The 13,688-nt window shown below is 41.2% G+C and overlaps 1 protein-coding gene across 1 annotated transcript in view; it reads left to right on the top strand.

The window, feature by feature from the left end:
* Positions 1 to 13,688, top strand: part of exoc4 (exocyst complex component 4) — a 195,062-nt gene that overhangs the window by 42,401 nt on the left and 138,973 nt on the right. Inside the window, exons 9-10 of the mRNA XM_049566575.1 lie at positions 6,335 to 6,480; positions 6,769 to 6,857. Coding sequence (XP_049422532.1) covers positions 6,335 to 6,480; positions 6,769 to 6,857 — 235 coding nt within the window. The remainder of the gene's footprint in view (positions 1 to 6,334; positions 6,481 to 6,768; positions 6,858 to 13,688) is intronic.

Genomic DNA, 13,688 nt, shown 5'->3' with positions numbered 1-13,688 from the left:
TACAAAGTTGTGTCCATAAATGTAGCACTGTGTTACAGTGCACTGAACATTACCAGTGGGAAACGGACTATTAATAAGACACCAAGTATTGTTATGGTGCAGCATTTACTAGCTGACTGAGGGGAATGTAGGTATCATCACCAAGAGGGACTGTAGCTTCACAGTTCAGTTCAGTGAGCCCTGGTGCACAGTTGCATCTGACTTTGATATGTTTCTCTACTTTTTTACTTTAGTTCATCTCCCATCTGTAGGTTTTGCCGTGCTCGTATCAAGCAGATAGTGGGAAGTGTAGTGTGTGGGTGAGTGTTGCTCAGGATTGACATGTTGGTAATATAAAGAATGTACTTTGAACAGAGTTGTTGATAAGTTGAGATGATGTTGACTCACGACAGTGCTTTAAGATTATATATTTAAAGAATAAAGTGACTTCAATTATGTTGCTGTAATGCATTTATGATTGCAAAACTTTTGTCGTTTATTGAAAGAAACTTATTTAAGACACTGTTTTGACAACTGAGGATGAGGTCTTCAGTTCCTAGAATTGTTCTGTTATTCCCGATAATTGGTTTGCTCATCGCACAATGAGATTGAGATTGAGTTAGTCATCCTTTCCCCCTTGTAACAAGAAAGAAGACAAATTTGCAGGAGTTTGCCTTTGCCACAAAGTAACCTTCTCAAGGCCAATGTAGCGCTTGTTATCGAGGCAGCTTTGTAGATTTGAGGTGTTAACAAAAACTTAACTTTGCTGCTGATTAGTTTTGTAACATGTTTTCTAGAGACAGATTGGTGGGAAACCAACCCTCCTTTATAAACTTCACTTAGAGGTGTTAAATCAGCAACAACTGGTTATTTAACTTAGTCGCTTGTGTTCTCTCGTCCTTATGTTTTTCCTTTGCTCTTTTCATTCCCATTTTCTCTTTAGCATTCTGTCCAGTGTTCACTCCCCACCGCTAATCCTTTGCTCTTTCCTTTCTCCACAACTCCACCTTTATCTCTCCTTCCGTGTTACTTTCCGCCTCCCATCCCTCTCTCCCTCTATCTTTCTCCCTGTCCTAGCAGTCCAGTTAATTGCCTCCAAAGTTCACTCTGTCTCTGGGCTAATGCAATTTAAGTAGGGTCGGAGCCCCTTCATCAGCCCAGCGCTGGCATTTCATTAAGTCTACTTGGGCGTTAGCTTGCAAGCAAGTGGGGGTTTCGCTCCATCAGCTCATCATTAGTAATTAATACACTGATAGGATTAGCTGCAGAGCGAGGCTAGTGGCAAGTGGAGGCCCTGGTGTTGCCAATTGGAGAGGGCGCGTGTGATGTGGCCTCCAGCGCTGCCTGTGATGTGGGGGAAGAATGTTAGAGAGTAATTACATGTTTGGTGGAATTTTGTGTACAAATGTTAAATTTGGCGTATTTACATGAACATTTGTGACCTCCTGTATGACACCAGACTCATTTAACTTTATATTACAACCATTTTAATTTACAAAAGTGCATGTTTTTAGTCATTTTTCAAACAAATTTGACTTTTTTTTTGCAGTAATCCATCAAAACATCTGAATACACATTAACAGGCTTGTACTGAATAGCTTTATTCAGAACCTTGACATTTGAAGTCACTTAAATACTGCACAGCTTTCTTTTTGCATGTCTGTTCATTCTGTTTAAATGCGATATTTGCAGATAGAGATTAGGCTACACCAATATTATTTGTATAGACCACACAACTGTGAAGTCACACTAACAACAATCACTTCCTATTGCAGAGATATGTGAAACTTTATAGCCACATATAGACATCTCATTGCAGGTTGGACTAATGTCAAGTGGTAGTTATTAGGTAAACTCAGGCCGTCGTTTCCTCTATTTTGTGGCCCAATAGGTATATTAGGTTGCAATATAATGTTGGCTAAGTGTTGTTATTAGCATCAAATGCATTTTAGGCGAATGAGATGAAAGAAAGTGGGAAAAAATAAATCATTCAACATGTAGCTGCCACATGTTGAGTCCAGAGCTGTCTTTGAACATGTTCAATCTTTGCAGATGAAAATTTGAAACACCCAAACCGTTTACTCACTGCCATTAAATGTATGTACATGACGCAGGGTTTTTCTCCCCGAAATATAGCATAAACCGACATTGTGATAGGCTCTATTACTGTATAGTGTTTGTAGGATTAGATTCCAGTCATGGCTGTGTAGGATTGGTCTTGGCTCATGTGATGCAAACTTCTCTAGTAACTCCAGATCATTGAAAAAAGACAGATTTTATAATTTCAAAAAATTACATTTTCATCAACAAAATATTCTGCTTCAGTCCCTATTTGTTGGCATTGAGCCTTTCAAAAACAACATTTTTACTGCAGTGAAAAAAACTGTTTGCTTTCCTGCTTGCAGCACACAAAGGGAGGTATGCACCTATATAAACAGGGCAGCCCAGCAGCACTATGAATTACATTTATTCATTAAGGAAGTTGATTTAATAAAAAATTATTCACTCATTTAATCTGATGAATCACTTTATTGAAATAGAGGATTTTGTTTGAGAAGTTTTAAATTCTTTTTATAGGATGATAAAGATGTTTTGAAATACATTGTGAAGCCCTACTTATAAATATGATTCAGTTGTTGACACAAAAGCATTTCCACAGGATGCTTGCTTATGCATTGTTTTTTCATGTCTCTGCACTCGCACGTATGTTCATGTGTGTGCACCGAAATTAACATTGATGCTAGCATGTGAAGGCTTTCCCATGCATGACGAGGGGAGCTCTCCGCAGCGTTAATTACATCATTATGGTCGGGATGGATCTCCATCTGCTTGGCCATTACTCCTGTCCCATTCTGGGCTGACCCACACTGCGCCTCAGAATTAGACACACACGGGCTAAATGGCCCTGCTAAATTATGAAGCCATTAGATATGGGAGGCTATTTTAGAACATATGTATTCACACAGAGCGAGGAATAAAGAGGGGCAAGCGAGAGAAAGGGGACGATGAGCTGAGGTAGACGGAGCAACGGAGAGAAAATAGAAATGTGAGAAATGAGAGATGAAGCGCTGAGAGATTTTGAAAAATGAGAGCCAATGAAAGCAACAGAGGGAATGTGCAGATAGAATGATAGAGTAGAGGAAGTTAACTTTCTCTGTCTGGCCACAGTTTCAATGTGCTTGTCCTCGGCTATTGTTAGAAGTTGATAAGATTTTTATGAAGCGTGATAAGACGTTGATGGATTTCACCATGGATCATACAGACAGATCTGGGAAATGGTCGACGGCATTTTTTACGCCGGTCATCAAAGGGACCTAGTCACGTCAGTGGCCTTTTGCTCAAAGTTTGGATTTTCTTTTGTTTCTCAGGCTTTGTAGACTGTGTGTTGGGTAAACTGTGACACCACAAGCCACGCTAAATACAAAACCTGCTGCCAGGGATGTCCAAAACTGATCTGCTAGATATGTATCTCTGCCGAACAAGACATTTTTAATTGCGGTTTTACATTAATGAGGCTTTTATTATTGTAGCTGACCTTGAATTGTTGCTGTTTTGGATGCTAAGTGTTTTTAATGTTTGTGTCCACCTTGTGTTTGTGTGTATGTATGATTATGCTGCTGCCTGTCTTGGCCAGGACACTCTTGTAAAAGAGATTTTTAATCTCAATGAGTCATTTCCTGGTTAAATAAAGGTTAAATAAAATAAATAAATAAATGTGAAAATAGAAGAATAATTCAGCAAAATATTCTTGGAACTATACAATACAAGTGAATGGGGACCAAATGCTTGTATCACCAAGGTGGCACAAGCACTGTGAAGAAATTGAAAGTCGTTCAAAGGGATATAGAAATAAGATTAAAGTGACACAGGATAGAGTTAGGTTAAATGCTTTAATCAAACACAGAATAGGAGACTGAGTGCTGAGTTTTTACAGCTCCACACTGCAGTGTTTTTTTTAACATGACCAAGAGCAGCTCGAGGTTTTAGCTATATTTTGTAGTGAGCTCCACAAAGATAGAGCGTTATCTGATAGTAAATGTATGCAGGGATTGGAATTTCAAGTGACTTCCATATTTGAGTACTTGCATTAAATTATCATAGAGTACTCTTGCACTTGCAAAAAAAACCCCCAAAAAATCTAACGTAAGAATAGGAATTTTAATTGGCCAACAATGGAAAGAAGTGCAATTTGAAAATCATACATTTAACAACCAGGCTTTGATTATCCTGTCCTATATCCTATCCTATAAGAAAAAATTAGCAAACTCTCTGTTGCTGACGCTACAGGTTAGGTTAGATGCAGCACTGAAGGACCGTCTCCTGAATCCGGAGCCCATTTTCACCTTGTCAGGTCAACATCTGCCCAGTGAGCACAAGCTGACACGGCAGCAGCAGCTAACACCTGACACCAAGCCGCTCAACGGTCCCAACAAACTCACACTGACACCAAAGCAACTCGGCTCTCTGGTCAGACCTGTTAATAACCATTTGGAAACATTAGCCGTGTGATGCTATTAGTTAGCCCTGTCACACTTTGTGTTTGCGGGCAGACTCTCACCAACTATTCCACAGTGTAGAGCGCACACACATGCAGTGGTAGTCTCTTAAGTGTGTCATGATGAACAGAGAGGGCGACAGCGGAGCATGAGGCGCTGAGCGAAGTAACATACTGAAAATATGATTTAACCCATTTTCAATACTTAAAAAAAAATAGTCCTGATCACCAGTGGGAGGGCGGCGGTGAGTACTCTATATGTTGAACAAATACTGACATCCAAGCAAGTACTTGATCCACATCTCTAATGTAAATGTGGGCACTTTTCCTTTTACCTGTACTCTCCTGCTGCACAAAAGCCTTCTGGTTTTCAAAATGGAACTAATGATAAGCTGATACGTGAACAGAACAGGCAGGTTAAGCTTACAGGGTATGTTTTTGAGTGGGAGCTTTAAAGTCATTAAAGTCATTAAAGTAGCTTCAGTGAATTATTTTACACTGTTTTTCCACAGTTGATGCTTTGTAGTTTGTTATCATTGTGCTTTGAAACATCACATTTTGTATCAGTGGACCGAGTACTAGTGACTTGCAGTATTCCATTAGACCCACTGGACCGTGAACCATCCTTTTTTCAAAACTTGAAAGCAAAGTGTCGCCAGCGTAGAAGTGCTGCATATTCATTTGTAACATGTTATTACCAGAGGGTGTAATCATACATAATTCTGGGTTGACATCGAGATTCAGTGATCAGCAATCCAGTATGAGAGATGCAAAGTGAAAGCATCAATATGTACATCATCTTAAGATTCGCCTTTCAGATAAATACAGTGACCTGTGCCCTGTTGTAGCATGTTTTGATGTTGTGCCCAGAGGCTCCTCAGTTGACCCTAAACTCAGTAATGCTCTTGCTTTTTAACTTTGCCTGCCAGGCGTCTCATTCTTCAGCACTGGAAATAGACTCCCCCATCTTATTCGGTGGATAAGAGACCTGGCAATCTTTTTGCCTGGAAAATTTAGTTACACAAGGAGGAATGACTGGAAAAAGTTTGGTAAAATTTGAAAACCTTTCTGTTCTCATTTCATTTCTTTGAGATCTAGTGAGTTCTCCTCTTTTACCTAAGACAGTATTGTTTATATGGCTTCTGTAAAACATGTTTGGCCTTAAGATAACCATATTGTGTTTTTTTTTCTTTATTATTTATTATAAATACAAGTGCTTTTGCACCTCATTTTGTTGCTTGATATTAAAGAGCCAGAAGTTAAGGACGAGGCCTTTGTTAGGGAAAATTCAAATAAGAGATCTGTTAAAGAAAGAAAAAAAACCCATACATTTTTATTTTGATGTTTCCATGGCACGTCTTTGTCACCATTTCTGTCTATGCACACCTCCTTCCCAAACATTCAAACAGTGCTAATGGCCTAGCATCAGGCAGATAATAGGAGGCAGCCAAGAAAAAGATAGTGAGAATATGTACTGATATTGTCTCATATCAATCTCCGGCCCCTGAATTGAGTCAAATGGAAATTGTTTCATGTCAGACGTTATGATATCAGCATATATCGTATCATTGTAAAGAGAAGTGATATATCCTATTGTGATTTATACTCTTAGTAATTGTACAAACTGTTTATTTGTCATCCTAAATATTTCTCTCTGGTTCTCTTCAAATTGTTGACAGAAAACAACAACCATATAAAAGCAAAAGCACTCAGGATGCACTTAGTGTGTGCACTGAAAAATTGAACCCATGTGACCTGGCTGAAGGACAATCGCCCATAGAAATGTCGCCGATGTACTTATTCTTCTGCCTTTTAGCTTTTGACCCAGTGCTCTGTTTGTTTGCTCTGTTTTTTGTGCAGGTTCTGCTGATGGAATATCTGGACGTGAAGAACAGCCGCAGTGCCACAGAGCCATCGGCTCAGCTCTCCTACGCCAGCACTGGCAGCGAGTTTGCTGCCTTTTTTGCGAAGAAAAAACCACAGCGTGCCAAGCAGTCGCTCTTCAAGTAAGGATCGCACCCTTTGCTCTCTGCCTTGTTCTCCACCAAATAAGAAGAACAAAGGAATAAATCAGCCTGTATCCAAGAGCAGTCTAAAATTACAATATCTCAAAAGACCAGAAATATATTTAAGGTTACTACAGGGGCAGGGTTATGGTTTCTAAATAAATAAAAGCGACTTGACTTTGGTGCGTTTGACTTCTCATGTCCATGTTGTTATTTTTTTCCTGTTACACTGTGTGTTTGACTGTTGTGTTGTGTGCCCACTTGTTGAACCCTCTGTGTGTTTTGTAGGTTCGAATCATCTTCCCATGCCATCAGCATGAGTGCCTACTTGAGAGAGCAGAGGCGAGAACTCTACAGCAAGAGTGGAGAATTGCAAGGTGAGGAGGGGCGGTACTGAGAAAGAGAGAGTGGAGGGAGGTGCAGAAGACTCGTGAACAGCTGGATTGGAGAAGTGAAGTGAAGATGGATAGAAGGACAGCAAGATGAAGGAAAAGGGAAAGAGAAATAGCAGAGGGTGTGAAAAGTATTGACAGCAGAGTGAAAAAAAAAGGAGAGGAAGATCTGACAGAGACGGAAGAATAAATTGGGCCAGGTTTGCAGTGTGTGTTGGGTACAGCAGGAGAGAAAAGAGCAGCTGGAACACAGAGAGAAGGTTGAGGTCGGGTGGAAGGATGAAAAAAGCGAGGGAGGGAGGAAGGTTAGAGGTGTATGGGTTGAGTAAGAAAAAAGAAGAGACCAGTGTAGAAAAAATAAGAGACCTTCAAGCATACTGAACAGAGAGAAATAATGGGTGAGTGCAGATGGATACAGGAGTGGAGGCAGGAGTAGAGAGATTATGCAGAGATGGCAAACAGGTGTGTGTCTTGCCTTGAGTGGGAACAGGATAGAGAGGACATGGAGGGAGGTGAGGGCGATTTGGTCATGTTTGGCTAAGATAGAGGCAGAAGTGTGGAAGGATCCAGTCAGAGAGCAATGGAAGGATTTGGGATGATGGAGAGGCGGGGTGAGAGCATGAAGGAGCGGTGTAACAAAAGGTGGAGATAGGGAAGGGCACGTTGCAGGTCGAGGAGTTCCACTCAGGAAAAGAAAGGCAGACAACAGGATTGCGGAGAGCAAAATAGAGATAGAGATTGACGAGAGGCAGAGAGCAGGGTGACTTTGCAGAATCCGCCTACAGGGAGAGGCCTTGAAAACCTCTCACTCACACACACACACAGACACACACACAAAATAGCACAGTGAGTGAGCTGCATAGCCAGACCCTGGAGAGTCTAAGCTGTTCTACCGCTCCTACTTCTTCTGTTTCTCTCCCTCTCCCTCTCTCTGCTCTCTGTTTCTCTGCCTATGACCTTGAGGTTTCAATCAGCAGCGCCTGACAGCGCTGTTTGTCTGCTACGATTCCTTTTTTCACAGCGAGCGCCTCATTGACATTGTTTGGATAAAGTAGAAAAAGGTGGGAGAAGGAGCGAGACAATAACAGTAAAGAGCTTTTAATCTGTAGCGACTACTCCACAACACATACAAAATAAACCTTTACAATATCTGCATAACTAATTATGACAAATAAATAGGTTTTCTTTAGTGTATAATCACCTGAAAATAACAATTATGGTGTTTTCGTTACCTTAGAATGAAATGTTTATGTCTACATAGGGAGCAACAACCACAGAGTCCGCTATGTTGCACCACCGTGTTTCTACAGTTGCCCAGAAAAGACAAACCCAGCACTGGCTTTAAATAAGGCCATGTGCGTTTTTTGGTCAGCTGATGTAGTTAGCAGCCCCTCCACAATGACAGCATCCACAAACCCCAGTACCCCCAGTATTTTTACTGGTTTTAATTACCTGGGGTCTCATTTATAAACATTGCATACATACAAAACAAGGCCTGCAAGAGGTGAAGGGCCACTTCCCACGCAAAAGTTGTGATGTATAAAGACAGACTTGATGGGAGAAACTTTGACTCATGCTTACAAATATTTTGGAGACAGGAAATTGGCGATGCAGATGGTGAGGTGGAGGCCTGGTCATAGAAATTGTTAAATATTTTTTGGCACACACCATTTTCAGCTCTTGTTTTTTGGCTTATTTTTAGTTTGGATCCTTGGTTTGGAGAGGAAGAGACCTCTGCAGATAATATGGCTCCCCGTAAAAACCTTGTGAACATCTGGATGTAAATTTGTAAGAGAAAAATGGTGAGCCAACATTAGTGTGTCTGACAAGCCGAACAGCGTTAGAGAAACACTTGATTTGGAATGTAAAACTACCTTTATTCAGTGTTTTTACCGGTTAAAATCAGTTGGTCACTTTGTTTTGGAGAGAAGAGACCTTGGCAGATAACCCGGCTCACGGTAAAAACCTCCTGAATGTCTGGACCTTAAGTTATCATAGAAAAAGGTGAGCCTATGCTGCTGTGCCAGCGGCCTGTCTCCCACGAGCCAAACAGTGTCGGAGAAACATTGATTTGTAATGTGAAACTGCTTCATTCCGTGTTTTAAGTGAGTTTTAATCAACTGGTCTGTTTAGTTTGGAGAGAAAGAGACCTCTTGGATAATTTGTTTAAACTGCGTAAGAAATAAACATTGAAGGAATTGTAACTGGGAGAAATTTCAACTGGTTGCAACCTGCAGTTCTCACCACTAGGTGCCACTAAATCGCCCTAAGTCTTACACTCTGCTCCTTTAAGGTAAACTGTTTACTTAATGTAGTATTAATTAGGCTACTCTGGGTATCTAACTCAAAAATAAGCAAAGGGCCGACTTGACTGACACCTCTAGAAGACATTTCAACACAGACTTCAGTTCTTTTTTTGTTTTTTAAAAAAGAAAAGCCACTCATACAGTAGCTAGTCTATAAATGTATGCAGAATGTACTGCCTCAGCTCCCCCCGGCACAAAAAGAACAGCATTGATTAACTGTGGATAAAGGAAAACCCCAAATGGTCTTCAAATAACAGCTCACTTTTTTTCTCTTCCTCCATCTGTCGGTGCCTCAGAAAGAAAGGGGGGGGGGGGGATATTTTTTTTTGACTGGCTGAATGCCTCGGAGCGTTTATAAGAAGATGAGATTTCTCTGGGCTTTCATTTCACCTGTCACAATGCGTAGCACCGGCCACAAGCCTGGGCCGGGGCCTGAATGGCTGCAAAGAGATTGAAGGAGTAAGAAATCATTTAGAAAGTGAAATAAGTCGCCTGAGATGGAGGGAGGGGGAAAGATGGATGGAGGGAAGGAGGGAGGGAGAGGAAGGTTAAAAGTCATTGTTTTCATCAGGGTCCAGCGAAGAAGCCATTAAGAGATTTCTGAAGGAAGAAATTAGAAAAATATGTATTGAGATGGTGTGGAAAGGGACTTTTTCTCTCTCTTCAAATTAAACTTACTGTAGGGAGGGTGGGAGAGGAAAAAGAGTTAGAAACGAGAGATTGATTTGATGAGTTCTTCTGGCTGTGGGATTACTCAACACTTAAAGCTTAGTCATGTGTGTCTCTTAGTCTCTCTACTTGGAGTTCCTGAACTCTTTTTTTCCCCTCAACAGTCTGCTTCAAGTCAATATAGTTATTAACTCAGATGCTCACCAACACAGCCTTGGAAATAAGAGTTTGATTGCTTGTTTTAAATCCAGCCATGCACCGCTGACAAAGGAAGAAGAATGGTCATGCACTAAATAGAGTACAAATTCAGACCTACAGATGCTTTTTCAGTATGTAGAGAAGATTTAACTGCGTTAGCTTGCACTTTTGTGAATGATGCTACATACTGATATAAAATAAATGTTCATGTCTAAGAGGTTACAGTATGTCTCTGGATAGTTTCCCAGATCTTTAAAGGAGCAAAGGTTGTAGTGGCATCTAGAGGTGAGGTGCGGATTGCAACCAGCTGAAACTTCTCTCATGTGCCAAACATGAACTCTCGCTGATGATTCAGTCGGCGTTCGTTGTTCAGGAGGTTTTTACCATGAGCTGAATTATCTACAGAGGCCTCTTCTTCTTTAAAACACACCTGGTGATTAAAACCAGGAAAAAAAACTGAATAAAGCACATTACAAATCAGTGTGGCTATGATGCTGCTGGGCTTGTTGGAGATGGGCCGCTAACCTAGCACCTGCTAATGTGTGCTCACCTTTTTGATCCAGACGTTCAGGAGGTTTAAGGATGAGCCAAATTACCCACAGAGGTCTCTTCCTCTCCAAAACAAGCAGTCATATGTGTAGCTTTTTGTCGAGCCGCAAGCGTCACATAGGTTTACATTACCAAAGGTTTACGACAAAATTACTTGCCGACACTGACCCATGTGTGAGAGAGGAAAGGGAGAGACACTGTGCTGCTGCCAGAGGAGCTGCTGAATGAGTTCCTCTGAGCAGTAACTCGCTAAAAGAGTCTGAGAAGTCCGGGGTTGTTCATAAAACATTCAGGACGCCACAGTTTATTCCACACTACTGAAACTGCTCCTCTTTTTGGAACCATCGCAGAGTTGCTAATAATTTCGCTTTCAGCCATGCTTGTTGTTGCCATGGGTAACAGTATGATGTAAAATGTGAACAAGTCAAAATATTGCAAGTATCACAAATTTTTCATATGATATTAAAAATTATCCCCTTATATATATATATATATATATATCCCCTTAATCCTTCACACTGGACCTTTAAATAAGAATCAGAGCAGCAGTGGTTGTATAGAACGTCTAATGATTTCGTAACCTACCCAGAGTCACATATCTCTAATGGGTTTGAAATTAATCTGTAATATCTGTAATTTATGTCTCTGGAGTGTTGTAAGGACTCGCCATATATCATTACACACATGCACGCAGCTACACATGCCGCACATACACATGCAAACACACAGGGGGACTTAATTGCTCGCCTTCTCCACTGAAGCACGTCTCGTACGCTTCAATTAATCCAATGCTTCATCTAAAGACTTTATTACAGCTCCATATGCAGCCACATCTGGAATATGCGGTGTGAACGTATGAAGAGTAGACCGCCAGCTAGAGCACGTATGTAGTGCTCACATATACAGCAGATCCTCAGCTGTCTGTCTATACGTGTGTATAGTGTTTGCGGGCGTGTTTGTATGGTTGGCAAACCACTACTTCAGAATCACAGAACCCCATCCAGATTCAATCACATTCCCTATGAATAAATTATGAAAATAACAATATTCCAGCTATAGACGTGTTACCGTGCGCCCATATTCCTCTGCATGTCTCCCAACCTCTAGACTTCTACATCCCCGCCCCTTGCTTTTTTATTGCCTCTTTGTGGTATGTGTGTAGGCAGTGGGATGACTCGGAGTGCCCCAGTGGTCATCTGGGAGGTGAAGTGTGAATATATCTCAATAACCGCTGCAGCCTTGCACCATGCTGAGTTAGTAATGCATTTACAGCCCTTTCCTTTGATTTTATTTCCCTTTGCGTCACGGCCGTTCTTTGTGTTTCGTGCGATATTGCCTTGCCCTGGGGCACGTTTGATGTGACAGCCGCACACAAAGCCTGTCTATCACCACATTGTTGCCCCGGATGTGATCGTAAGCAAACATACCTACTTCAGACTTCCCCGTTTTCCTGCAGGCACATAAATGTACTCCCATTCCCAACTCTTTCCCACCTCTGACCTTCCTCTGCTCCTAAGACGTATTCATAATCAACTCGACTCCGAATCTATTTCACACATTCCCTGTTTTCCTTTTGATATTCAAATAGACTTGTTTACATGGTGTCCAGCAAACAAAAAGAACAGTCTGGCTGAGTCCCCTACGCAAGCAAGATAGTTACAAACAGCTCTCTCTCTCTGCCCACACCTTTAATGCGCCGTCTGAGAAAGAGAAAAGGAGCCTTTGCTGTGTTAGGGGCTTCTTGTTTATGTATAATAGCATCATGTTCCCATGAGAGTGGGCAGGAACAGTGAGAGGAGGAGGAGGAGGAGGAGGAGGAGAGCGGCTGTTGGGGGCAACTAGAAGTGGTGTTCCTTGTCAAACTGATTTGTACACCTCCGATGGGGAGGGGAGGAAGAAGAGGTGCAAATGGAAAAAATGTCTCGCGGGAGACACGGGTGGAGGTGATGCTGGGTGGGACATCAGGGGAGGAGCCAGCAGATGTTGATAGCCACGTGTTCACAGAAGTGCGTGTGTGTGTTTGCAATGAGAAGTGGCAGAAACAGCACGTTCCTGCCAAGTCATGTGTGATGTTACACACTTTGGCCAAACTGGGATTGTGATTGCCGGGGGTAGAACGTATTACGTGTAAGGGTGAAGCAGTTTTCAGAAAAGCTTGGACATTTCAGAACGGTGATGGGGTCATTGGAGGAGGCTTTGAGACACCCTCATTCACTGCCCCTCAAAAACGGCATGCTCCAGTGTACCACCTTTTTCATTTTGATTGCTCCTTGAGAAAACTAGCCCGTGTTTTCCAGGTCCAACCTCGTTCCACATCAAAGAACCACTTTCAGAGAGGAGTGTGAGAAAATAGCGATACACTTAAGTTTGGAAGGAAATAAGAGACATAAGTATTTGAATATTGAAATTTAAAAACCACTGAATTCACGGCATTGAAACATTTTACTTCGAAAACCATTCATCTGAATTTATTGGTTCTGAATTCAGCTCTTTGAAATACAAGTATGAAATGTCTTGATTTGCAATTTCAAAAGCTGAATTTGACTACATATATGTTTTTTAAATATTCACAAACTCAGTGATTGCATCGTTTGCCCATGAGGCAACTTTTACAGCCGTTGTTACAATACCAGCCAGACGCTTGATGTTACTCAAGCTGAGGTCCCCAATACCTCCATCACACACTCTATGGATAAGGCAAGTTAATTTTGTTAAACTGCAAAGAATCAGGTGCATAATGAAGGGCTCCCTGAGGAAATTTTGCATGATTTACGAGTATATATACAAGAGCTGGACTTTGCAGATACTCCTGAATGATTGAGCATGATGAAGACATGAAATTATGATGTGTCTGACCAATAACTATGTTATTATTTTTTAATATTTAGTGTAATTTTTATCATCATATGCACATATATATTTTACTATGTTGTTTTGTTCTTTGTCTTGTTACGGGCACTGATTAGGTTTGTAGTATTTTACTTGTCTTAGTCCTCTCTTGGTTTTGTATAGTTCTTATATTACTTACTACTTTCTTTTTTTTGTTGTGTCACTATTGGATTGACCAAATATTGCTGTTATTTCTATCAGCTCA

This window comes from Epinephelus fuscoguttatus, linkage group LG22 (genome assembly GCF_011397635.1).
Source record: "Epinephelus fuscoguttatus linkage group LG22, E.fuscoguttatus.final_Chr_v1".
Lineage (NCBI taxonomy): Eukaryota > Metazoa > Chordata > Actinopteri > Perciformes > Serranidae > Epinephelus > Epinephelus fuscoguttatus.
The sequence above is the reverse complement of the archived record's forward strand: the minus strand, read 5'-3'. Positions and strand labels throughout refer to the sequence as shown.